Source organism: Bos grunniens, chromosome 26, assembly GCF_055505025.1.
Source record: "Bos grunniens cultivar Pamir isolate PY7600 chromosome 26, Bosgru_T2T1.0, whole genome shotgun sequence".
Taxonomy (NCBI): Eukaryota; Metazoa; Chordata; class Mammalia; order Artiodactyla; family Bovidae; genus Bos; species Bos grunniens.
In genome coordinates this window covers 51,789,265-51,815,643 of record NC_141190.1, presented here as the reverse complement: position 1 = coordinate 51,815,643, position 26,379 = coordinate 51,789,265, and the positions used below count along the sequence as shown (strand labels likewise).

General features: G+C 47.0%; 1 protein-coding gene and 1 pseudogene across 2 annotated transcripts; both read right to left on the bottom strand.

Annotated features, from left to right (window-relative positions):
* Positions 1 to 177: 177 nt before the first annotated feature.
* Positions 178 to 2,221, bottom strand: LOC147344610 (uncharacterized; annotated as a pseudogene).
* CYP2E1 (cytochrome P450 family 2 subfamily E member 1) lies at positions 1,194 to 25,380 on the bottom strand. Of its 2 annotated transcripts, XM_086378281.1 has the most exons (10): positions 25,170 to 25,380; positions 24,078 to 24,237; positions 20,840 to 20,989; positions 20,402 to 20,562; positions 19,772 to 19,948; positions 18,637 to 18,778; positions 16,567 to 16,754; positions 15,946 to 16,087; positions 2,377 to 2,423; positions 1,194 to 1,530 (listed from the first exon to the last, which is right to left on the bottom strand). In XM_086378281.1, the coding sequence occupies exons 1-9, from the start codon at positions 25,344 to 25,346 to the stop codon at positions 2,404 to 2,406; spliced, it is 1,317 nt and encodes a 438-aa protein (XP_086234407.1). In that variant the 5' UTR covers positions 25,347 to 25,380; the 3' UTR covers positions 1,194 to 1,530; positions 2,377 to 2,403. The 2 variants fall into 2 exon arrangements, with proteins under 2 accessions (XP_086234407.1, XP_086234406.1); XM_086378280.1 differs by lacking the exons at positions 1,194 to 1,530; positions 2,377 to 2,423 and adding an exon at positions 14,898 to 15,271.
* Positions 25,381 to 26,379: the final 999 nt, after the last annotated feature.

Here is a 26,379-nt window from a genome sequence, read left to right as displayed (position 1 = left end):
TGGGTATTCCTCACTCAGGTAAAGTACAGATGAACTTTGCATGTGTGTGTGTGGAGTTAGGAAAATCTCTGCTCTCCACAATTAATCCTTCCTGTCTTAAGCCATGGTTGCCATCTCCACCCAATGGCCACCAAGGCAAACTGGGGGTAAGGGAAAGGGTAGGGGTGGAATCTGTACTTCAGAACTACAGGGCATAAAAAGTTAACAGGAATGCATGAAATCTGGGTGGCGGCACAGGGGAGCTGGCCTGGAATTACAGTTTATCATTTGTGTTCAAATTCTCCTTGCCAGAGTTAAGTTATATGGTCCTACTCACAGAAAAGGAAGGCAGGGAAATGCAGGTTAACTGTGCTCTCAAAAGAAAACAAAAGTGAGTTTTTGTGTACACACAGCCAGTCTCTGATATACACGATTTCTCCCCTGTGTGAGTTATCTGATGTTTGCTGAGGTCTGATTTCTGGCAAAAGGTTTTTCCACATTCATTACATTCATAGGGCTTCTCTCCTGTGTGAGTTCTCTGATACGCAGTAATGGCTAACTTCTAGAAGAAAGTTTTCCAACATTCTTTATATCCATAGGGCTTCATTCCTGTGTGTGTTCTCTGATGTCTACTGAGGGTTGACTTTCCACAAAAGGTTTTCTGACATTCATTACATTTATAAGGTTTCTCACCTGTGTGAGCTCTCTGGTATACAATGAGTTTTGACTTCTGGTAGAAAGCTTTACCACATTCTTTACATTCACATGGTTCCTCACTTGTGGGAAGTCTCAGAGGTACAGTGAGTTTTGGCTTCACATAGAAGGATTTCCCACATTTATTACATTTATAAGATCTGTCTCTTGTTTGGGTTTTCTGATGTACTGGGAGGGCAGGCCAGAGACCAAAGCATTTCCCATATTCTTTGCAGGCATAAGGTCTCTCTCCTGTGTGAGTTCTCTGATGTGCAGTGAATACTGATTCCTCATGCAAGGTTACCACAATCATTGCACTCATGAGGTGTCTCCCTATTGTGAATCCTTTGATGAACAGTGAAGGTTGACTTCTGGCAGAAGGATTCCTCACATTCACTACATTCATAGGGCTTTTCCCCCGTATGGATTCTCTGATGAATAGTAAGGGCTGATTTATGGCAGAAGAACTGCCCACATAGATCACATGCATATGGTTTCTCTCCTGTATGAGTTCTCTGATGTTTAGAGAGATTAAACTTTTTATAGAAAGTTTTACCACATACATCACATTCAAAAGTTCTGTCTACTAGCTGAACTCTCTGAAGCTGAGTGAAATGTAATTTCTTTCAGAAATTATTCCCACTTCGATTACATTCATGCTGCTGCTCCTGGAAGTCAGTTCTGTGAAGATTCAACGGTGTTGGTTTCTCACAAAAGGAGGCATCACTTTGCTGACAAAGGTCCGTCCAGTCAAAGCTATGGTTTATCCAGCAGTCATGTATGGATGTGAGAGTTGGACCATTAAAAAGCTGAGTGTCAAAATATTGCTGCTTTTGAACTGTGGTGTTGGAGAAGACTCTTGAGAATATGGGAATACAGAGAAGAAATCAAGAGAAGAAATCATCAGAGAGGCTGTGACAGAAGCTAATGGGCAAGAATTTCCAGGAGATCAGGGACAGTAACTTCAGGATGGCCAAAGGTTCAAGTAAGGGAAAGATTATAGCATAGTCATCAAAACTTACTATAATTTAGGATATTGGTGACCTTGAGAAGAAATTAATTAAGAACCATTCAGAGTAGGTTAAGGTGCAAAAGAGCAGTGGGAACATTTGCCAGAAAATACAACGTTGAACAGTATGCTATACAACCTTCATATATCAACTAGCTGAGAGAAATGTATGGAGAATTAGTCAAAGAACCTGAGTCAGCTCAATCCTCCAGACATTCAACAGTTTGTCTGTGTACCAAGTAGGGCCTTCCAAAAGCTGTCTGGGGCCACACTATTTTAGCAAGTCCAGAAAAATCTTTTCAGCAAGTTCTCCTTCAACACTAGGTAACTAACTGTCACCACTGCAGAATGCATGCTAAGTGTTTATTTCCAGACTGACTGACAGTGAGACACTGTCCACTCCACTTCAGATTTCTGTGCCTGCAATTATCATGTCTCAGGAGAATGCAGCACTCTCTCTCCTAAGGGTCCCTTCTGACCAGGCAACAGCCGTATCTGTGCTTTTGCCATCGCACTCATCTTGGATGACTCGAAGCTCATATTACCTGCCTATATTCACAAGCCACCTCTATCTTATTTATGTATATTGCCCTGAAGCTAAATTTTACTTATCTTCACTTCCCTATTTCATTTAAGGACCGTCAAAAAGCTCATGTAGCAAAATATAAAACAAGTTAAGGAAAAAACCAACTCACCAGAGGTGTATTCATTTTCTGCTGTTCTTAAAAACACATAGAGAACTCTGGAAATAGAGTTGACAGAGAAGGTTAATGGAGGCATGTCAACTGAAATTTTAAAAGATGCTTATTTAAATAGTGGTTGTTGTTTTATTTAAACAATGGCTGCCTCTCTGTATTGATTTCCCTGTGAAGTTCCCTACAAATGACATGGGCTTTGCCATCTGACTTATGTTGGCTATAAGAACATATGATGCAAACACAGATGAAAAACACTTTTTCACTAGAGCCTGCTTTCTGTGAACACTGTCATCGCATGAAGAAACCTGGGGCTAGACTGCTAGGGACATGTGGTTTAGCCAACAGCCAGCACAAACTACCAAAGTAAATGAAGTCATTTTGAACCAAACAGCTTCCTCAGTCAGGGAACCAGATGACTACAGCTTCACTTGTGAACCAGACATAGCAACTGACCAGACTAGCATAGGAACTGACCAATTAATTGAGCCCAAGATGCTAAACCACACACCTAGGATTGTATATGGAATCAGAAAAAAAAAATGGTACAAATGAAACTATTTATAAAACAGAACTAGAGTCACAGATGTAGAAAACAAACTTAAGTTACCAAGGGGAAAGAAGCAGAGGAGGGATAAATAGGGAGATTGGAGCAGACATTGCCTTTCTTTGGTATTGGAATGAAAACTGATCTTTTCCAGTCCTGTGGCCACTGCTGAGTTTTCCAAATTTGCTGGCATATTGAGTACAGCACTTTCACAGCATCATCTTTCAGGAATTGAAATAGCTCAACTGGGAATTCCATCACCTCCACTAGCTTTGTTCGTAGTGATGCTTCCTAAGGCCCACTTGACTTCACATTCCAGGATGTCTGGCTCTAGGTGAGTGATCACACCATCATGATTATCTTGGTCGTGAAGATTTTTTTTGTACAGTTCCTCTGTGTGTTCTTGCCACCTCTTCTTAATATCTTCTGCTTCTGTTAGGTCCATACCATTTCTGTCCTTTATCGAGCCCGTCTTTGCATGAAATGTTCCCTTGGTATCTCTAATTTTCTTGAAGAGATCTTTAGTCGTTCCCATTCTGTTGTTTTCCTCTCTTTCTTTGCATTGATCGCTGAGGAACGTTTTCTTATCTCTCCTTGCTATTCTTTGGAACTCTGCATTCAGATGCTTATATCTTTCCTTTTCTCCTTTGCTTTTCGCTTCTCTTCTGTTCACAGCTATTTGTAAGGCCTCCCCAGACAGCCATTTTGCTTTTTTGCATTTCTTTTCCATGGGGATGGTCTTGATCCCTGCCTCCTTATTTAACTTATATGCAGAGTACATCATGAGAAACGCTGGGCTGGAAGAAGCACAAGCTGGAATCAAGACTGCCGGGGGAAATATCAAGAACCTCAGATATGCAGATGACACCATCCTTATAGCAGAAAGTGAAGAGGAACTAAAAAGCCTCTTGATGAAAGTGAAAGAGGAGAGTGAAAAAGTTGGCTTAAAGCTCAACATTCAGAAAACTAAGATCATGGCATCTGGTCCCATCACTTCATGGAAAATAGATGGGGAAACAGTGGAAATAGTGGCAGACCCCATTTTTTGGGCTCCTAAATGATTGAAGCCATGAAATTAAAAGATGCTTACTCCTTGGAAGGAAAGCTATGACCAACCTAAATAGCATGTTAAAAAGCAGAGACATTACTTTGCCAACAAAGGTCCATCTAGTCAAGGCTATGTTTTTTCCAGTGGTCATGTATGGTTATGAAAGTTGGACTGTGAAGAAAGCTGAGTGCAAAAGAGTTGATGCTTTTGAACTGTGGTGTTGGAGAAGACTCTTGAGAGTCCCTTGGACTGCAAGGAGATCCAACCAGTCCATTCTAAAGGAGATCAGTCCTGGGTGTCCTTTGGAAGGACTGATGCTAAAGCTGAAACTCCAGTACTTTGTCCACCTCATGCGAAGAGTTGACTCATTGGAAAAGACTCTGATGCTGGGAGGGATTGGGGGTAGGAGGAGAAGGGGACGACAGAGGATGGGGTGGCTGGATGGCATCACCAACTCGATGGACATGAGTTTGAGTGAACTCCGGGAGTTGGTGTTGGACAGGGAGGCCTGGCGTGCTGCAATTCGTGGGGTCTCAAAGAGTAGGACATAACTGAGCGACTGAACTGAACTGAACCCCTACCCCTAACCCCATCCACTCCCCAATCTTTTTTATAAGGCATAAATACCCTGACAAACCATTCCTGAACAGAAAGAACTACCAGGAAGAGAGGGCATCATCGTATCCCTGGATATCAAATTTGAGGGTAAAACAGGTGTGAGAGTGTTCAGATCACAGAAATGATGAGTACAGAATGATGGAATGGGAATATTTAGGGAGCACTGTAGACAGATTCTTTCAGCTGTGACAGGTAATCCCTCCATTCCAGACCACACTCTAAAGATCTCTCCAATAAGTAACATTTCCGTAGCCTTTGCCAAGCCCAGTGGTAAAGAATCTGCTGCCAATGCAGGAGACACAAAAGATGCAGGTTTGTTCCCTGGGTTGGGAAGAGCCCTTGGAGAAAGAAATGGCAGTCACTTCAGTATTCTGGCCTGGAAATTCCATGGACAGAGGAGGCTGGTGGGTTACAGTCCATGGGGTCTCAAAGAGTTGGACACGACTTAGCAACTGAACAACAACAACCCCTCTCAGCCCAGTTCAGGCCTTCTGTGCTCAGCAGGCTACACAGCGCATTAGGGGACCTGACACTTCACCTGCTGAAAAGCCCCCACAAACAGCTGCCACATAGGAGGATTCTGCCTGCACTTCACCTTGACTTCTCTGGGAAGCCGGTGCAGCTCACTAGTCCTTAAAGGTGTTCCCACTACAGATGAGCAAACCGAATGTTACAGAATGTGAAGTGAAGTGTTAGTCACTCAGTTGTGTCTGACTCTGTGACCCTACGGACTGGGGCTTGCCAGGCTCTTCTGTTCATGACATTCTCCAGGCGAGAATACTAGAGTGGGTAGCCATTTCCTTCTCCAGGGGATCTTCCTGACCCAGGGATCGAACCCTGGCCTCCTGCATTGCAGGCAGACTCTTTACCATCTGAGTCACCAGAGAAGCTCTTTCAATGTCATAGAGGTTCACGACATTGCCAGGCTGAGTTGGACAGTGAACGTGGCCTGCAGGCTTCCCATGCTCGCTCGCTCGGTCCTCAGGCCAGCCCCAGCCTAGTCAACACCTTGAACCCCACTCCCAGGTCACAAAGCCTCCAGATGCGGGCACCCGGCAGTGCACAGCAAACCTTTTTCTGACCCTGCAACACTCCAAGCGAAGTGCAAGCTGGCCCTTCCCAGGTTGGGAACATCAACAATAGACACCTGTTTCTCACAGTTCTGGAGCTTGCGTAGTCCAAGAGTGAGATGCCAGCAGGTTCAGTGTCTGGAGAGAGCCTGCTTCCTCATTGAAGGCAGCTTCAGTGTGACCTCCCATGGCAGGGGAAAGGCAGCTATGTGGGGTCTCTTACATAAGGGCACTAATCCCAGTCAGGAGAACTCTGACCTAATCGGCTCCCAAAGGTTGAAGCTCCTGATACTGTCACACTGGGGGCTAGGGCTTCCACATATGAATTTGGGGGAGGTACACATGGTCCGTCTATATAGAACTTGTGATGGGGCTTTTAAAAGTAATTCTGATAACAGCTTAGAATGGAGGGGAGAGTTGTAGAGAAAACTTTCACTTCTTAGAGCATTTTTCACATTCATGTACAAAATATTGCCAGATGTATGGGTGATAAAGACCATATTGAAAAGGTCTTGGAAGGAAATAAGGAAAAGTTTATTGGACAATGGAGAAAAGGTGATACTTGTAATAAAGTGGTAAAGAACTTGGCCTAACTGTGTTCAAGACACAGTGTTTTGTGGAAGGCAGAACTGTTTAAATGGTTTAAAAATGAAATTGGATATATAGCATAGAGTGAACAAGACCTGGTGACTGAAAAACAACCACATATTTGTTGATCACATTTTCATAGTGCCAGTGGAGCAAACCGGTTCCTTCTAATTGCTTATAACAAAGCGCAAGGAGAGAGGAGTGACTCAGAGATGGCATTACCGAACAAGAAGGAGCAAGAACTTAAATGTTTGGGAGGCTCTTAGCCTAGAGGGCAGAGAGAATGAAAACCACAGTCACAGAAAACTAACCAAATTGACCAAATGGACCACAGTCTTGTCTAACTCAATGAACTATGAGCCATGCCATGTAGGGCCACCCAAGACAGACGGGTCATGGTAGAGAGTTCTGACAAAACGTGACCCACCGGAAAAGGGAATGGCAAATCATTTCAGTATTCTTGCCTTGAGAACCCCATGAACAGTACGAAAAGGCAAAAAGATATGACACTGAACGATAAACTCCCCAGTCAGTAGTATGCTACTGGAGAAGAATAGAGAAATAACTTCAGAAAGAACAAAGCCACAGTGAAAACAATGCCCAGTTGTGGATGTGACTGGTGATGGAATTAAAGTCCAATGCTGTAAAGAACAATATTGCATAGGAACCTGGAATGTTAGGCCCACGAATCAAGGTAAGTTGGGAATGGTCAAACAGGAAATGGCAAGAGTGAACATCAACATTTTAGGAATCAGTGAACTAAAATGGACTGAAATGGGTGACTTTAACTCAGATGACCATTATATCTACTACTGTGGGCGAGAATCCCTTACAAGAAATGGAGTAGGCCTCAGAGTCAACAAAAGAGTTGGAAATGCAGCTCTTGGGTGCAATGTCAAAAATGACAGAATGATCTCTGTTCATTTCCAAGGCAAACCGTCCAATATCACAGTCATCCAAGTCTATGCCCCAACCAGTAATGTTGAAGAAGCTGAAGTTGAATGGCTACATGAGGACCTACAAGACCTTCTAGAAATAACATTTTTTTTTAAGTCCTTTTCCTCATAGGGGATTGGAATGCAAAAGTAGGAAGTCAAGACATACCTGGAGTAATAGGCAAGTTTGGCCTTGGAGTACAAAATGAAGCAGGGCAAAGGCCAACAGAGTTTTGCCAAGAGAATGCACTAGTATAGCAAACACCCTGCTCCAACAACACAAGAGAAGACTCTCCATATGGACATCACCAGATGGTCAACACCGCAATCAGATTGATTATATTCTTTGCAGCTGAAGATGAAGAAGCTCTACATAGTCAGCAAAAACAAGACCAGGAGCTGACTGTGGCTCAGATCATGAACTCTTTATTGCAAAATTCAGACTTAAATTGAAGAAAGTAAGGAAAACCACTAAACCATTCAGGTATGACCTAAATCAAATCTCTTATGATTACACAGTGGAAGTGACAAATAGATTCAAGGGATTAGATCTGATAGACAGAGCGCCTGAAGAACTATGGACCGCAGTTCCTGACATTGTACAGGAGGAAGTCATCAAGACCAACCCCACCCAAGAAAAAGAAATTCAAAAAGGCAAAATGGCTGTCTGAGGAGGCCTTACAAATAGCTGTGAAAAGAAAGGAAGAGAAAAGCAAAGGAGAAAAGGAAAGATATACCCATCTGAATGCAGAGTTCCAAACAACAGCAAGGAAAGATAAGAACCTTCCTCAGTGATCAGTGCAAAGGTATAGAGGAAAACAATAGAATGGGAAAGAGTAGAGATCTCTTCAAGAAAATTAGAGATACCAAGGGGACAGTTCATGCAAAGATGGGCACAATAAAGGACAGAAATGGTATGGACCTAACAGAAGCAGAAGATATTAAGAAAAGGTGGCAAGAATACACAGAAAAACTATACAAAAATGCTCTTAATAACCCAGATAACCACAATGGTGTGATCACTCACCTAGAGCCAGACATCCTGTAATGCGAAGTCAAGTGGGTCTTAGGAAGCATCACTACTAACAAAGCTAGTGGAGGTGATGGAATTCAAGCTAAGCTATTTCAAATCCTAAAAGATGCTGCTGCTAAAGTGCTGCACTCAATATTCCAGCAAATTCAGAAAACTCAACAGTGGCCACAGGGCTGGAAAAGATCAGTTGTCATTCCAATCCCCAAGAAAAGGCATTCCCAAAGAATGTTCAACTACCACACAACTGCACTCATCTCACAAGCTTGCAATGGGCTTCCCTGGTGGCTCAGCTGGTAAAGAACCTGCCTGCAGTGCAGGAGATCTGAGTTCGATCCCTGGGTTGGAAAGATCCGTTGGAGAAAGGAAAGACTACCCACTCCAGTATTCTGGCCTGGAGAATTCCATGGACTGTACAGTCCATGGGGTCGCAAAGAGGTAGACACAAGTGAGCAACTTTCCCTTTCACACGTCAGCAAAGTAATGTTCAAAATTCTCCAAGCGAGGCGTCAACAGTATGTGAACTGAGAAAAGGCAGAGGAAACAGAGATCAAATTGCCAACATCTGGGGGAAGGCGCCAAGATGGCGGAGGAGTAGGACGGGGAAAACACTTTCTCCCCCACAACTTCATCAAAAGAGCATTTAAACGTCGTGTAAATTCCACAAAACAACTTCTGAATGTCGGCAGAGGACATCAGGCACCCAGAAAAGCAACCCAACTCCTCGAAAGGAGGTAGGAAAAAATATTAAAGACAATAAAAGAGACAAAAGAGGGAGGGACGGAGTTCCGTCCCGGGAAGGGAGTCTTAAAAAGAGAGAAGTTTCCAAACACCAGGAAACCTTCTCACTGCCGAATCCGTGCCGAGCTTTGGAAGCACAGAGGACAACATAACAGGGAGAAAAAATAAATAAACAATTAAAACTCACAGAATGCGAGCCCTACGGTAACTCCTCCAGCGGAGAAGCAGCGCAGACGCCTGCATCCGCCATTAGCAAGCGGGGGCTGGGCAGGGAGGCGCGGCGCGGGCTGCATCGCTGAGAGTAAGAATCTGGCCTGAATACCCTGAGCACTATCTGAGCGAAATAATTTGGGCTAGCAAACCAGACTGAGGGATATCTACCATGCGAAAAGCCAGCCCTAACCTAAGACACCGCCAGCCGGCGCACGGAACAAAGGACTAAACAGAGATAGCCGGCTGCAGACCTTCCCCCTCCGGTGACAGGCAGCCAGAGCCGGAAGGGGGCAATCGCAGCCCCAGAGAGACATTATCTATAAAACTGGCTTCTTTGCTAACTAAAACTTATTGGGGGTCTGGACGGTCAACATCTGCCTGAGAAGGTGCGCCGGTTTTACACCCAGATAACCAAGTGGCGGGGAGGCGATAAGTCGCAGCATTGGCGCTCGCCAAACACCTCATTACCTGAGCTGCTCGGACCTGGGAAGAGCACAAAACGCAGCCCCAACTGAGTCTGCACCTCTGAGGACTACCTGAGTGCCTGAACCTGAGCGGCTTGGACCTGGGAGGTGCATGCAACCCAGGGCCAGCCTCGGATTGTTCCCGGCGGAACAACCTAGAGCCTGAGCAGTGTGAGCAGGGAGGCTACGCGCACCGTGAGCGGGGGCAGACCCAGTGTGGCTGAGGCACTGCGAGCACACGCCAGTGTCATTTGTTTGCAGCATCCCTCCCTCCCTCCCCATAGCGCGACTGAACAAAGAGAAGAAATACAGCTCCACCCACCAGAACACCGACACAAGCTTCCCTAACCAGGAAACCTTGACAAGCCACCTCTACATACCCACACACAGCGAGGAAACGCCACAATAAAGAGAACTCCACAAACTGCCAGAATACAGAAAGGACTCCCAAACTCAGCAATTTAAACAAGATGAAGAGACAGAGGAATACCCAGCAGATAAAGGAACAGGATAAATGCCCACCAAACCAAACAAAAGAGGAAGAGATAGGGAATCTACCTGATAAAGAATTCCAAATAGTGATAGTGAAATTGATCCAAAATCTTGAAATTAAAATGGAATCACAGATAAATAGCCTGGAGACAAGGATTGAGAAGATGCAAGAAAAGTTTAACAAGGACCTAGAAGAAATAAAAAAGAGTCAATATATAATGAATAATGCAATAAATGAAATTAAAAACACTCTGGAGGCAACAAATAGTAGAATAACAGAGGCAGAAGATAGGATTAGTGAATTAGAAGATAGAATGGTAGAAATAAATGAATCAGAGAGGATAAAAGAAAAACGAATTAAAAGAAATGAGGACAATCTCAGAGACCTCCAGGACAATATTAAACGCTACAACATTCGAATCATAGGGGTTCCAGAAGAAGAAGACAAAAAGAAAGACCATGAGAAAATACTTGAGGAGATAATAGTTGAAAACTTCCCTAAAATGGGGAAGGAAATAATCACCCAAGTCCAAGAAACCCAGAGAGTCCCAAACAGGATAAACCCAAGGAGAAACACCCCAAGACACATATTAATCAAATTAACAAAGATCAAACACAAAGAACAAATATTAAAAGCAGCAAGGGAAAAACAACAAATAACACACAAGGGAATTCCCATAAGGATAACAGCTGATCTTTCAATAGAAACTCTTCAAGCCAGGAGGGAATGGCAAGACATACTTAAAATGATGAAAGAAAATAACCTACAGCCCAGATTATTGTATCCAGCAAGGATCTCATTCAAGTATGAAGGAGAAATCAAAAGCTTTTCAGACAAGCAAAAGCTGAGAGAATTCTGCACCACCAAACCAGCTCTCCAACAAATACTAAAGGATATTCTCTAGACAGGAAACACAAAAATGGTGTATAAACTCGAACCCAAAACAATAAAGTAAATGGCAACGGGATCATACTTATTAGTAATTACCTTAAACGTAAATGGGTTGAATGCCCCAACCAAAAGACAAAGACTGGCTGAATGGATACAAAAACAAGACCCCTACGTATGTTGTCTACAAGAGACCCACCTCAAAACAGGGGACACATACAGACTGAAAGTGAAGGGCTGGAAAAAGATTTTCCATGCAAATTGGGACCAAAAGAAAGCAGGAGTCTCAATACTCGTATCAGATAAATTAGACTTTAAAACAAAGGCTGTGAAAAGAGACAAAGAAGGTCACTACATAATGATCAAAGGATCAATCCAAGAAGAAGATATAACAATTATAAATATATATCCACCCAACATGGGAGCACCACAGTATGTAAGACAAATCCTAACAAGTATGAAAGGAGAAATTAACAATAACACAATAATAGTGGGAGACTTTAATACCCCACTCACACTTATGGATAGATCAACTAAACACAAAATTAACAAGGAAAAAAAAAAAAACATGTATCTATAAAGTTCACTAAAGCAAAGCACAGTAAAATGAGGTATGGCAATAAAAGGCGTTAAATTTATCAAATAAAAAAAAATTAAAAAAAAAAAAAAACTGACCAACAAGAGAAGGGATTAAGTGTGGAGCAGGGGTTATGCTGAGCCATCTTCTGGACCAGGACAGGCAGATACCCTCATGTTCCTCATTTCCTTTGCCACCATATCCATCATGTAGTCTTCAAAGTGTAGTTTTGTTTAGATTTTGTTAATTTTAATGGCTACCTGTGGCTCGGGGCTGCCAAGAACAGGATAATAGCCAAGCACAATGCCTGGAATAGGAAGCTATTGCACTAATGCTCATTGACTGACACTTGTTTTGTGGTTAAGAATCTGCCTTCTAATGCAGGGGATGTGGGTTCAACCGCTGGTCAGGGAACTAAGATCTGATGTGACGAGGAGCAACTCAGCTCATGCACAACAGCTCAAGAAGCCTGCATGCTGCAGTGAAGATCCAGTACAATGGAAAACACACACACACACATACACAAATGAAAAAAATGAACAAACAATGACAAAATAAATGAACACCTATCTACTTGCCTCACAGGGTTACTATGAGGATTGAAGGGTTTGATAAACATCTAAGAACTTTAACAAACTTTACAAACCATCATTCTACAGTAAGGTACTATTTGGAAATACATTACTTGAAAATGCATGCAAATATGAATTTTATTTAAAAGTCTTTGTGAATGGAAATCTGTAGAAAATGTAGCATATATTTTGTCTTCTTAAAACTTGAAAAAAAAAAAATTGCCAACATCTGTTGGATCATCGAAAAAGCAAGAGAGTTCCAGACAAATATCGACTTCTGCTTTATTGAATACACCAAAGCCTTTGACTGTGTGGGTCACAAAAAACTGTGGAAGATTCTTCAAGAGATGGGAATACCAGACCACCTTACCTGCCTCCTGAGAAATCTGTATGCAGGTCAAGAAGCAACAGTTAGAACTGGACATGGAACAGCAGACTGGTTCCAAATAGGAAAAGGAGTACATCAAGGCCATGTATTGTCACCTTGCTTATTTAACTTATATGCAGCGTAGATCATGTGAAATGCAGGACTGGATGAAGCACAAGCTGGAATCAAGATTGTCGGTAGAAATATCAATAACCTCAGATATGGAGATGACACCACCCTTATGGCAGAAAGTGAAGAGGAAATGAAGAGCCTCTTGATGAAAATGAAAGAAGAGAGTGAAAAATCTGACTTCAAACTCAGCATTCAAAAAACTAAGATCATGGCATCCCATCACTTCATGGCAAATAGATGGGGAAACAATGGCAACTGTGACAGCCTTTATTTTCTGGGCTCCAAAAATCACTGCAGATGGTGATGGCAGCCATGAAATTAAAAGATGCTTGCTCCTTGGAAGAAAAGCTATGACAAACCTAGACAGCATATTAAAAAGCAGAGACATTACTTTTCTGAGAAATGTCCATCTAGTCAAAGCTATGGTTTTTCCAGTAGTCATGTACAGATGTGAGAGTTGGACCATAAAGAAAGCTGAGCACCAGAGAACTGATGCTTTTGAACTCTGGTGTTGGAGAAGACTCTTGAGAGTCCCTTGGACTGCAAGGAGATCCAACCAGTCCATCCTAAAGGAAAGCAGTCCTGAATATTCATTGGAAGGACTGATGTTGAAGCTGAAACTCCAATACTTTGGCCACCTGATGCGAAGAACTGACTCATTTGTTAAGACCGTGATGCTGGGAAAGATTCAAGGCAGGAGGAGAAGGGGACAACAGAGGATGAGATGGTTGGATGGCATCACCGGCTTTTGGACATGAGTTTGAACAAGCTCCAAGAGTTGGCGATGGACAGGGAGATCTGATGTGCTGCAGTCCAGGTGTGCTGGGGTCATAGAGTCAAACATGACTGATTGACTGAACTGAACCGAACTGATTGAAAAAATATATATCCATGTTTGGAAGAGAAGATCAAGGGTGTGACTCAGTGTCCCTTGGATAAGGAAATTAGTATTGGGTGTGAACTGGGAATTAATCAGCTACCTCAGCAGGAAAACTGCCAATTTGGAGTGAAGATGGGAAGCAACCAATAAATGCTGTTGGGCTTCGTGGATTTTACAGGATGAGATGATAGAGCCATTCAGCTGTGAAGTGTGTTATACTTTTAGACAAGTGACACATGACCCCAAAGGTGACTCAGATCATCAGGGTCGATTCCTTGGTTTCAAAAATGAGAATCTTGGACTTGCTTCCAACAAGATAGACTGTTCCTGTCTGAAGTACTGGAGGCAGGGCTGTCTGACAAAGATCTAGGGGCATGATACCTGCCCAGCAGAGAATCAAGGGTAGGACCTCTGCCCCACTGGCTTCAGCAGGCAGAGCTTCAAGCCAAAAGGGATCCTCAGGCTTTTAGATCTTGTAATTTGCTCTGCTAGGTTTGGGGTTTCCTTGGGACATGACACCACTTTCTTCTTTCTAAGCTATAAGTAAGCTACCTCACATGGAAGGTGGAACTCTGAATATGAAATGGATTAGTGTAAGGACCCTGAGAACAGGAGATGGTCCTGGGTTACCTGGGTGGGCACAATGCTATCACATGATCCTCCTACGTGAGAAGCAGGAGGGTCAATGAGAGACGGGACGAGGCTGCACTGCTGGGGTGTCTCACTTTACTAAGGAGCCTGGGACACACGTGGGACTCGGGTACTGCACCGCGCTCTGAAGCTCTGCATCACACCCGCTCGGCCCTCACACCCCTGGAGGCTGCTCTCACACCCCTTTTACTGACAGGGAAGTCAAGGCAGGAGGTTCCTGGTGTGTGCCCCGTGGATGGGGATAGTGTTCTTGTCCAGAATTATTCTTCTGTCTCACAGATTCTTCTGAGATTCAGGTTATGGAGCTGGTTAATGATTTCCAAGTTTCTGGCTCATTCCACACCAGTCTCCACATGCTTAGAACTTCCCCTTGCAGGCACAAAGTCAGACTTTAATCTTAAGAGATAATAACAGATGTCTATGATGACTCTTCAGATATATTTCAGTCTTAAAATATAGCACAGGATGATACTACTAGAGAGCCTGAAGGAAGAACTTCATATCCTAAGGAAGATAGCCAAAGCTATATTATTTTATTTTTTCTGAACAACAAAATAGCATCTGTTTTCCTCTTTGTGACTCCTTTATAAGACATACTGACTCTGATGACTGGGTAGCTCTATTTTTCTCAGAAGTTTAGTTTAAACTATACTGATATGTTCTTACTTACCATGATTTCTAGGAACTCCAACACAAGCTAAGTCATAGTTTGTGCTAATTAGTTTAATTAGTTTGACACAATCCTTTTGCACTTTGCTTTCAAGTTCTGTCTGAGGAACGTGGCCTGGAAAGCAGTGTCTCTGGCACAGGTGGTTCCCTCTGGAGCCTGGGCTTGTAGAGTCCTCACAGAGGGGATGCAGGGGAGCTCGGGGTTTCAGGGCGTTTGCACCTCACACTTTTGAGCGGGGAATGAGACAGAGTTTGTAACGGGGCGGGATCTTGCCAAACCCAATTGCAATGGGGCTGAGGTCGATATCCTTGGGGTCAACAAGTGACTTCAAGTTAAAGTGCTGCAGGATGGCGGCCAAGAGCAGGAACAGTTCCATGCGAGCCAGGCCTTCTCCAACACACACCCGCTTTCCTGGAGGTGACAAGGACACTAAGACTCTGCTCCAGGCCAGGTAGCAGGGGGAGAGGGGGTGGGAGGAGGCCATGTGTCATGGCACCGAAGCAGAACTGGGCCCCATCTACCCACTGAACGGGGGCCCAGAGTGGATTTCAGTGTAGGAGGATCAGGGCCCCAACCACCAGCTCTCAACTGCATAAACCTGTGGTAGGTTGGGAGAATCGACTCTGCCAGTGCTCAGCCTGACGTCCTAGGGGAAGAAGGGGGGCCCACAGGGAAGCCAGTGCTCTCACACTGAGGGTTACAGTTACAAAGTTGGTCACAGACCTTCCCTCACAGCACACCAAGGGGAGGGCTTCCCGGGGAGGGAAGGCAGCCCTATGACGGGTCCAGGTGACCGAGTACTAGGTTTTTCTCAGTGATCCTTGTTTAAAATTATTGAGAAGCAGGCAATATAGCTGTGAAAGAGTTCACCAAGTTCTATTAAATGAAGTATCTAAGGAGAAAAATGACTCATCCTCAACTCAATCTCAGGACTTCAGTGACAAGATGTCATCTAACCTCTCTGCACAGGGAAGAACACGCTTGGGTCAGGCTGGGGTAAGGGGCACGATGCAGATCACATGTGGAGCAGAGAGTAGGAATCAGGGACAATCCCACGGGAGGTGCTGCCTCTGAATGCTTCTTACCTGCAGAAAACGCCTTAAAATGGTCACTGTACTTGAACTTTCCATTTTCATTCAGAAAGTGCTCTGGTTTAAACTTCTCTGGTTCAGGAAACTCTTGCCTATCGTATAAGACAGAGTCCAGCGTCGGAATTATGACTGTGCCCTGGAGGGAACACAGGCCACCTTGGTCAGTCAGGTTAACATATCACAGGCTTTCATCTGGGGCCCCCAGTTGAATTTTACATTAGACAAATGGTACATTTCCAATTGGAGAAGTTTTTTGCCTAAGGGCAGATAGCAGGTGGAGTCATGACTAAATGGTGATGAGAGTTCTCATCTTCTTGGGCCAGTAGCTTCTCTGAGTGACACATGCAGGGCTGGATGGTACTGTTGTCTGTTCCTGGTTCTGGGACACACCACAGCCCTAGGCACCACCTGAGGAACCCCCTTCCCAGAAGCCCTCATTTCTGGGGTCACCAGGTCCACGCCAGGCCTGCTGGGGGAGGGGCACTCTGCAGGTAGGGATGCTGGCCCAGCCCTTAGTGTTCAGCAACACCTGCCAAGGCAGGGTGTCCTTGGCCCCATCCTGTTCCCTGGAAGGCAGCTGATCTGCTGGGTGTGCACTGCAGGCTCACATCTGACCTTGGGGATGACATATCCTCTGAACACTGTGTCCTGGGTTGCTTTGTGGAGCAGATTGGAGGGAATGAGGTCGATGAATCGCTGAATCTCATGTACCACAGCATCCAGGTAGGGCATGTCCAGCCTGTCCTTGATGGCAGGGATTCGGCTTGGCCCAATCACCCTGTCAATTTCTTCATGAAGTTTCTCTGCCAAGATATGCATGGAATAAATGCATCACTCCAAGCTGGCTCAACACCCATCCATAGACCCAGTAGATGTTTATGGAGCTTCAGATTATTGGGTAATTCATCCGCACATGTCAGCAAGAGCTAAGGTCAGTGAAGTTACGTGCCGTCTACAGCATTTACATGTCTATTTATGGACTCCATTCTCTTAGCTGGTCATGGCTAGTCCAGTGCTTGCCTCCATGCCAGGAGGAGAGGATTAAAAAGGGTCTTGGGGATTTCTAGCAGGAGGAAACTTGTATTAATTGTTACCCCAGGCTGGCTTGTTGCATGCTTCTTCGGAGTATGGAGGCGAATGGAGAGTGGAAACAGACAAGCATGTCGCACTCCTGAAGGGCCTTGGAGGAAGGATTCTGGAAGCCCCTCTCCTGGCAAAAGCAACAGCAGCCTTTGGCAGTTGCTTGGCCTTGCTAGGTTTGAGGTTAACTGTGGGCCTTTGTAATATGTTGAGAGGACTACACAGCGCCCTGCAGTATTGTAACCAAGTGAAAAAATTTCAACACATATAACAATACAGATGGTATTACTTAGCAAATGGTAAATACTTAGTAATTGGTAAATGTAAGAAGCCCTACATGGGATGCTGCACAGCACTCCAGGAAGACTGCAGTCTGGGGCGGGCGGGGAAGCCAGGGAGGTGAGGAGCATCCTCGGCTGGCTCTGCAATCTTTCTTTTCAAGAGCTCCGAGTCAGTACTCCAAAACATTAACATGTTAAATTTGGCAATGGATGTATAGATGACTGTCATATTTATTTTCTGTCTTTTCCTCTATACTGGAAATTTGTCATAATTAATAAAATAAAACAATTTTGGAGGCTGTGGATCTCCTCGTACAGAGTGGTCAGAGCTCCTTCAAAACTGCCCCAGATGCATAGGGGCTTTGCTCTGTGGACTCTGGGCTCCTTTCCCTTACTTTTCTGTCCAATGGAAAGATGAAGGCCTTGGAGTCAGATGGAGCAGGTCTGACCCTGGATGGGTCACATACCCATGTTCCCGAGGTAATAATTTCATGCCCTTTCACATCAGCCTTCAAGACCACAGTGTATTAAAGGGCTAATGCCCACACCTGGCACACAGCAGGAACCAAATTATTATCATCAGCAAGAGGCATGGCTGAGGTGGTGAGGAGCTCCTTGCAGTGGGGACCCCCACCGCAGCTCTGGGCAGCCCAGTGAAAGGTGGGGGGCTCCAGGCCCGAGCACTGGTGATGGCCCCTCTGCCTCCTCTCCCTTAGTACTGGTGCTGACCAGCCTGCCAACATACAGTGCTGCTCACCTATAGGCTGCGGTGGGGGTGTTTCTAATGCCTGACGCTCTGCGCATGCAGCCCCCAAAGTCACGCCTGATCTACCCCAAGTTCACCTGGTCCAGGTGCTGGGGAGGAGCCCTGGAAAGGAGGGCTGGACCCAGGGCAGCAGGCAGACTTGCAATGCTTTACCAGAGGTTCCTTCTGTGATCCCTCTTCCAATCTGGTGAGATAAGCCAGGAGGTCTTGCTCCTCCCTCCCAGCTCTTCCTGAAAGGCTGGGTCTTAGGGTGATGAGCACATGTTCACTCTCTCATAAAGAGATCATGTCCTGGAGTGGATTCTGGAAGTATGGCGTTTCTTCACTGGACTTTCTTTCGCAATCTGGGTGTGTCCGTGGGTGTGGGAGGGCTGAGTGCCAGGTGCCTGTCATGTACAAGAACACTTCCCCCAGAGCGTTCCTCCAGTGACCCCAGTGTCACTCCCTGTTTTGCAGACAGGGAGCTGAAGCCTGAATGTTCCAGGCTGAGGGACACAGGGTCTCCGTCCACGTGTGACAGCCACAATGTCCAGAGTCCTGGCCTATTACTTGTCCTACCTTCAACCTCCGGGTATTTCATGAGAATCAGGAGCCCGTATCGCAGGGTGGTGCTGGTGGTCTCTGTCCCCGCAAAGAGCAGGTCGGCCACAGTCACAGCGATGTTTTCCAAGGTGTACATAGGGTCCACACTGTGTCTTTCCTGTGGATGGGAGACAGGAACTCAATGAGGAAACATCTTCAGGTGGATGAAAAAGAGACCCTGTGTCCCTGAGCAGAGGCGCACCTGCCCGCCCTGCCCGCTCCTCGGGCCCATCCTGCACAGAACCATCAGCTCCATCGCACAGTGAGGGAACCAAGGCTCCCAGCAAAGGACTGTGGGGGCGCTGAGAGACTGGCGATCCTTCTATGCCACCAAGGGCCCTCCTGGGAGCTGAGGCCCTTCCTGGCCCTGTGCCATGACCTCCAGCAGCCCAGGGCTGACTATGGGGCTCCTGCAGGGCTGCCCTCGGCTCCTACTGCCCCCACAGCTGGGCCTTTCAGTCCCAGGAAGCAGGTTATAATGGGAAGAGGGGTGGGAGGGGGCCCAGCAGATGGAGGAGGCTCTCAGACAACTGGAGCAAGTCATACAGGGAAGCCAGGTGTGGCGCTCCAGAGCGTCCTGTGGTGCCAAGGAGAGAGAAGTGTGGCCAGTCTGGGAGGGGACCCAAGAGGATGTCAGGGAGGTTGTTTTAGGAAGAGCTGCACCCCCTGAGGTCGTGCACAATTTGGGAGTTAAGTGCTGAGGAGGAATGCTGAGGGCCTTTCCCCAGATGAGACGCAGTCATTAATTGATCAGAAGTGGTTAAAAAGCATGGGCTGGAGGAAGCCAGTGTGAAAGTCCCACTCACCCAAATCCACACCCCCTAGACAGCTTCCCCAAGAGAAGCCATCTTGTTGGTGAGCTCAACAGACAGCAGAGTGCAGCGTGGCCCAGCAGGCTGGCCGAGTGTCGATGTGTGTGGAGGTCATGCTGAAGCCAGTGCATATGTGTAAAACTGAGAGCATCAGGATGTACCCAGTGTGGGCGGCATGGACACCACAGTGCAAGTCATCATATAAATCTGAAAAAAGCACCCCCTGCCCTGCAAACCCATCTCGTAACAGCCGAGGACTCAGCTCCACCTGGTCCGGAAGCCGCGAACTGTGAGTGTACCTTGGCCATTTCTATCAGCATGGTGTCCAAGAAGCCTCGGGGGCAGCTGGGTTCCAGGGACTTCTGGTGATCCTTCACTCTTTCTAAAGCATAACTTTTTACTTCAGACACATTTTTCAGTAGCTTTCTATGGCTTCCAGGCAGGTACTGTAGGTAGTCTGAGAAATTATTATAAAGCTAGAAAGAGAGGGATGAAGGGAGAGAATTTTCTTACTATACACATTTTTTCTGGATGCAATAGCATTTTGTGTGCCAGGATAATAACCTTCTCCAAACCCAAATTTATGGCTGTCAATATTGTATTATTTGGAACATTTTGGCTAAAAGTATCTTTTTGGGCACTACTCTATGAGTGCCGTGTGAGTTCTGTGGTGGGAACACGAGCACATAGGCAGAGGTACTGCCTGTCTAGTGAGGATCAATTTAAAGAGGAAAACAGTAAGTGTCCCAAGGCTAGCTAGGTGGAACCACGGACTCCATGGAAGTCTCCAGAAGGAGCGTTCATGGTATCTAGTCTTGTGTGCCCATCTGTCCACACACACACAAGTGACCCTTCTTATCCTTTTCCTGCTGTAAACCATCAAATTGAAGCAAGGTGCAAAACAGGCAGAAGCGAGGAGAGTGCTTCACCTGGATCCAGGGGCTGCTGAGCAGGTAGAAGTTCTCGTTGAACAGACTCATCAGCCTCAGGCTCGTCTGATCTTTATAGTCAAAGCGTTTGTGGAACAGGATGTCAGAGATGACATTGTAAGGTGCAAAGCCGACGACAAACGTGGGGTCAAAGGGCTGGCCTGGAAAACAGGGGCGTTGAGAGGGCGCGTGCTGTGGGCCCGGCAGGAGGGGCATTTCCAGTCTTGTGAGGAGACACTCTAGAACCGTGAGAATTCTTGGGACGTGGTGGAAGTGTGAGCCGCTTGGGTTTTCCTTACTTGTCAGTGATTCAGGACACACCAGCTACACGCTCGGTGATCACCTTACCCCCAGGATCAGAGGGGAAACCGCCGTGTGAAGTGGTGTCTGTGGGCTGACGTTGGAGGAGGGTGGGTGTGAGCCCCAGGCTGTACGCACCCTGGGTCTTCCTGAGCACCTCCAGCAGGAAGTGGGCCTCCCTCTGGATCCGCTGCTCATTGCCCTGTTTTCCCATCCCTAAGTCACGGAGGGTGGTCAACGAGAACCGTCGGGTGTCCCGCCAGGTTGATCCATTGTTGAAAATGATCCCTAAGGAGAGGGAGCAGGAGAACCATTACCACAAACGTTTTTCTCAGGAGAAGGAGGGCAGGAGTAATGGGCTCGGCTCTGCAGGGAACACTGAGGGGCCCACTGACCACACAGGGACCAACGCTCTGCTTTGCAGGGAGGCCTTTGGTGTGGAGCCTGGTTTCCTCTGTTGCTCATGTAAGCTCCTCAATCACAGCCTCCTTGCTTCCCTCACTATGTCTTGCGTCCCGCCACGATAGGGGGACCATGCCTGACTACCAAGAAGTGCCTCCCGCCTCTTTCCTGCCTCCTGACTAATTCCTTTGAGGCTATTTTGCTTTTGGTGATTTTTTCTTTTTTTTTAACCACCAAAACATTTCGTATTAGGGTGTGTGGCTCAGCTGGTAAAGAATCCACCTGCACTATGGAAAACCTGGGTTCGATTCTTGTATTGGGAAGGTCCCCTGGAGAAGAGAAAGGCTACCCACTCCAGTATTCTGGCCTGGAGAATTCCATGGACTGTATAGTTCCCGGGGTCACAAAGAGTCGGCCAGAACTGAGCAACCTTCGCGTGAGAGTAGCAGCACAGCCAATTAACACCACTGTGATGGTTGCAGATGAACAGCGAAGGGACACAGCCACACATATGTTTCCATTCTCTGAAAATCCCCTTCCATCCAGGCTGGCACGTAACATTGCTTTCAGTCATTTTTGACCCTCATGTTACAGATGCCTCGACTTGCACTTTGTGGCTTCACAGCAAGTCCTTACTAACATCCAAGGCTACAGCCAGCAGACCTCGAGATGTGGGAAGCCCTCAAGCTGCTTCCCGCCTGCATGTCCAGGTCTGAGGAAGGCCGTGGCCCCAGTCTTTCCTGAAGGAAGTCTGGCCAGGCCCAAGAGGATACCTGGATGGCCTGCAGAGGAAGCACCAGAGGGGCTGGGAGAAGAGGTGTGTGATCCAAGGAGGCAGCCACGCAGACAAGCCCACGGATGGAGAGCATGACCACTGACGGGTGTGTGGGCATTGAGGAGGCCCATTTACAGATACTCTTCACCAAGTTAAAAGTACAGGTAGGACTGAGCTCAGGGTCATGCATTCAGGTGTCCTGGCACTGATTCCTGTGGGGCATTGTATAATGGACCAAGTGGAAGCTGGGTATGCAGCAGAGCAGCCCAAGAGGGCACCTAGGGAAGGGACATTCCAAACTCATGGGTGTCTACTCCCTCAGCCTGGCTGGGCCCCGGGCAGCTCTGCCCTCCACGTTGCTGGCCCAGGACACAGGGCAGACAAGCAAGGATGCCAGGGATCAGGGAGCGTGTGCTGAGGAGGCTGGAGAATGGGGCAGAGGCTGTGCCCCAAGGCCTAAGGGCCTGAGGCGCTAGAGGAAAGGCAGGAAGGAGAGGTGCTGGGGGCCGCTCTGAAGAGCACGTGGTGAGGAGAGGAGGTGGCTGAGGAGGGAGGGGCAGGGAAGAAGGGAGTTTAAAAATGTTTTGGGGAGAATTGTGTAGAAAGAAAAGAAGATACAGAAAAATGTAAGAAGAGACAAAGAGAAAGAGAGATACAGAGGCAGAGATGGTGAGCCACAGAGACATGCAGGTAAAGAGACAGATCCCAGAGGAGCGCCATTGTTTGGGACCAAACAGGCAGAAACGGAGGCAAGGAAGCTCCCCTTCCAGAGCCTCGCAGACTGACTGAAATGATGGGCGGCCCTCTCAGCACATTGACACGCAGCTGCTGCTCCATACTATGGTAACCGAGACCATTCACGTCATTGTTCCTGGGGACCACAGACCTGCTCCAATGGCTGGCTGATGTGCAGGGTCAGCCCCAGGCCGTGTGGACATGCAGTGCGTGTCCCACAGTGTGGCACAGGCAGGACGCAGTCAGGCGCCTTGTGTCCCAGCCGCAGGACGGGGAAGCCGGCTCTGCCTGACCACTTCCAGGGGCACGTGACTTGCACCAGGCCTCCCTGACCCCCCCTGACCATGGTAAAGCTCTTTGACTCCAGAACTCCTGCCCTCCCAGGGCTCTCCTCCAGTAAACCTCCTCTGTGTAAATGACAAAGCTTAGGTGCTCAATTTGGTTTCAGGAGCTCCTAAGAAGAAAAACAAAAGCACAGTATCTAAGACAGACAATCAAATGCCTCAGAAATGCAGACTGGAAAAATAAGGCAAGAAGTCCATATACAACTGTAAGCACATCAGTTTGGAAATTCTCCATAAAATGAGTTTTCCAGAAGCTCATCACCAAAATTGACTCAGGAAGAAGTGAGGGTTCCAAGTTTTGTGGTAGAAGGGATGCTGTTTCACACTAATCTGCTTTAGAATCTCACTTAAACACCAGAGAGCAAGCAGCCAAGGACAAGCGGCTGAGGTCGGAGGACAGCAGGGGCCAGGAGCCCTCAGAGCTGGGAGGGCAGGAGGGGCACCCCCACCAGCCAGTGTCCCCAGCCCTCCCAGGACCTCCCAGGAGATGCAGATGGTAGAGTCTGAAGTCAGGACTCAGGAAAATACTCCAATAAAGACCAGTTAGGTCCCCAGGCCTTCTCCCCTGCATAGGGAACTCTTGAGTCTGGAGCCTGGGGACTGGGAGAGGCAGAGGAAAGAGGGGTCACAGGGACATCTCAGCGCCCTCTTCCTGATCTAAGAACAGCCCCGGGTGGGACATCAGAGGCCCCCTCAATAGACAGGTGGCTGCCATTCGTGGGTGAGGGACCTCAGTAGATGGAGCCCCAACACCCTGGAGCAGTTGAAGCTGTGAGTGGAAACAGCTCCCGGGAGAGACTGGGGACCCAGGGAGGCGGAAAGGTCTGTGGAGGCAGGCACTGCTGGGCCAGACAGCAGAAGCAGCTTCCTCTGGCCTGTTTCTCTATGAATATGTCTGTCTTGCTGGTCAGTGGGTGGATGTTCCAGGTCTTGTCCACTCTGGTGTGCAAGATTCATGCAGTAGCTTTCATCAAAACACGCAGAGCAATGACTGAATGAACCAATCATCCCCTGACTTGTCTGTGGGTCACATCACCTTTCTGTCTTCAGCAAGTTGTTACTGTCACTTCAGTGCCTCCCCCAACACCCCCCCAGCACCCCAACCCCGAGTGGGACACACCATTGTTCTTGTGCTCCTGGAACCCAGGGTTTTCTCCTCTGCCAGAAAACTCGTTCTTGTAGTCAAGCAGGACCTCCTTCACGGGCTTGTAGCCATGCACGACCACGGCACGCTGAGAGCCCAGGTACAGGGTGAACACCGGCCCGTACCTCTCTGCCAGCTGCGGAGACCAACAGGCCGTGGGGTGAGCCGCGCTGCCTCCAAGGGGAGGCCCATGCTTTAACGTGATCCCCAAGGCCACTGTTGTTGACCAGGAGAACCCAGAGCAACCTGGGGAAGGCCCTCCCCACTGCGGCTTCTTCCACAGGCAGCGCATCCCGGTGCAGGCACGCTTGGCCATGCACCGGGCTGCACCTCGTTCCCCTCCCTCCCAGACACAGTTAAGTCGGAAGGCCTGGCTGATTCCTCGCGTCCTCCTGAGGTCTCTCCGCATGACTGCCCCCACCACCTCCAGTCTGCTGTTCCTAGTCAAGGTCCTGGACCCTACAATGCTGTTGGACACCCTGGATCTGAACTGTCCAGAGTCCCCAAGCCCGTCTTCCCCCCGGAGCGTGACGCTCATCAGTGCCTTGTAAAGCGGCTCTGTGCCCTAGGACACTCTTGTTAACTCTTTTAATAGATTCATCAACGCATTTAGCTTCTAGAGTTATGAGCTCATTCACTGGTCACAACAAATGCAGTAAGAGGTGTGTGTAGGGGTCAAACACCTCACTTTTCCTCCTGTTCTTTGGCACCTAAGGAGAGCTGCAGACTGATGCCCAGCCGGTGTGCGTCAGGTGTCAGCGCAGGTCCCTCCTTGCACAGCAGCGGCAGCCACAGCCACACCGGGCTGCCAAGCCACCCAGCGACAAGGCAGTTAGCACTGCTCAAGCAGGGCCTCTGGTTAACCATGACCAGTGCCCACTGAGCAGCATGCCCAAGCTGCATCGGTAGCATAACATTTGGATTATCACTCTTGGGTGGTATTGGTAATTCAGTTGATTCACAACAAGCTGGTATTGAATAATTATTTGTCTGAGAGTGAGTTGGATGCACACATATTACATCTAATTTCTGAATTCTCCCCCCTCAAATCAACAATATTTCTCTTACCCTGGTGAAGGATTTGGGAATGTTCTTAATATCCAGTTGTAAAAGATTCCCGATGATGGGCAGTGGGAAAGGGCCAGGGGGCAGTTTCCAGCTGCTGTAGATGTGCTTCCAGATGGAGATGAACAGCAGGGTGGCCATCCACACCAGCAGGGCGACCGTGATGCCCAGGGCGGCCATGGTGCCCTTGGGGGATCTGCCGACTTTTGAGGATGCTCCCATGGAGAGGCAAAGCTTTTATAATGCATTCTTGAGAAGGAGGGTGAGCAGCTGACCAATGCCACCTTCCTTATCCTCCAGCCCAAGACATTAGTTTATTATTAGCTGCTGTTGGCCATCATTTCAAAGGCTGATCCCTTCAGTGGCAACTCATTAGAACTTTATCCAGGAACCCACATGGCCATGCCTGGGCTCTGCCAACACTGGCTGCTGACACCTGCACCAATGTCAGTAAACACAGCATCCAGGGGAGCTCCACCAGCCCATAGGTCAGAGTGTGGGGTGGGGGCCTGTCCTCCCTTTGGCATTGGGTGGACAAGGAGGAGTAAGGTCCTATTTACATGGGTTTGTTTCTGATAGGATTTACGTAAGGCAACATCAATTCTGTGCCGATCATTTCCATGGCAAAATGCCTGACCTCCTGGTGCAATTCTCAACTCCTGAGCAAGAGTTTTGTCTGAGCAGCCCCAATGGTACTGAATCACCAGCAGCCAAACTCCTGGCCAGAGAAGAAAAATTCAGCACCCGAATGTTAGTCCACTTTGTCAAATCAACTGGCAGATTCAGTAGAGGGGAAAAAAGAAGAGTTGACCAATTGTGAAAAAGTTAATCTCTGACTATTAAAAAAGGTACATATTCATTATAGAAAATTGGGGGATAATTACTGTTTAGAAGCATTTTGTCAAATTCTAAAATCAAAAATATTAGAATTTTTATTGTGTATGTTAAAATCAATGAGCTGAGTAGACTTTGTGTTTTAAAATGTCCTATATTTATTTGTGCAGGATACCACAGAGCTCCAAATTGCTTCTTTTTTTTTTTTTTTTAGATAAATTTTTATTGTATATATTACATAGGAAATTACATATTTATAAGTATTGGGGAAGTAGTAGATACCTTTTTTAAAACCTATCTATATGCCTCACAGTGTTTTAGGCACTTAACATGTTCTCACTAATCTAAATGGCATAACTAATTAAATAGACACTTATTT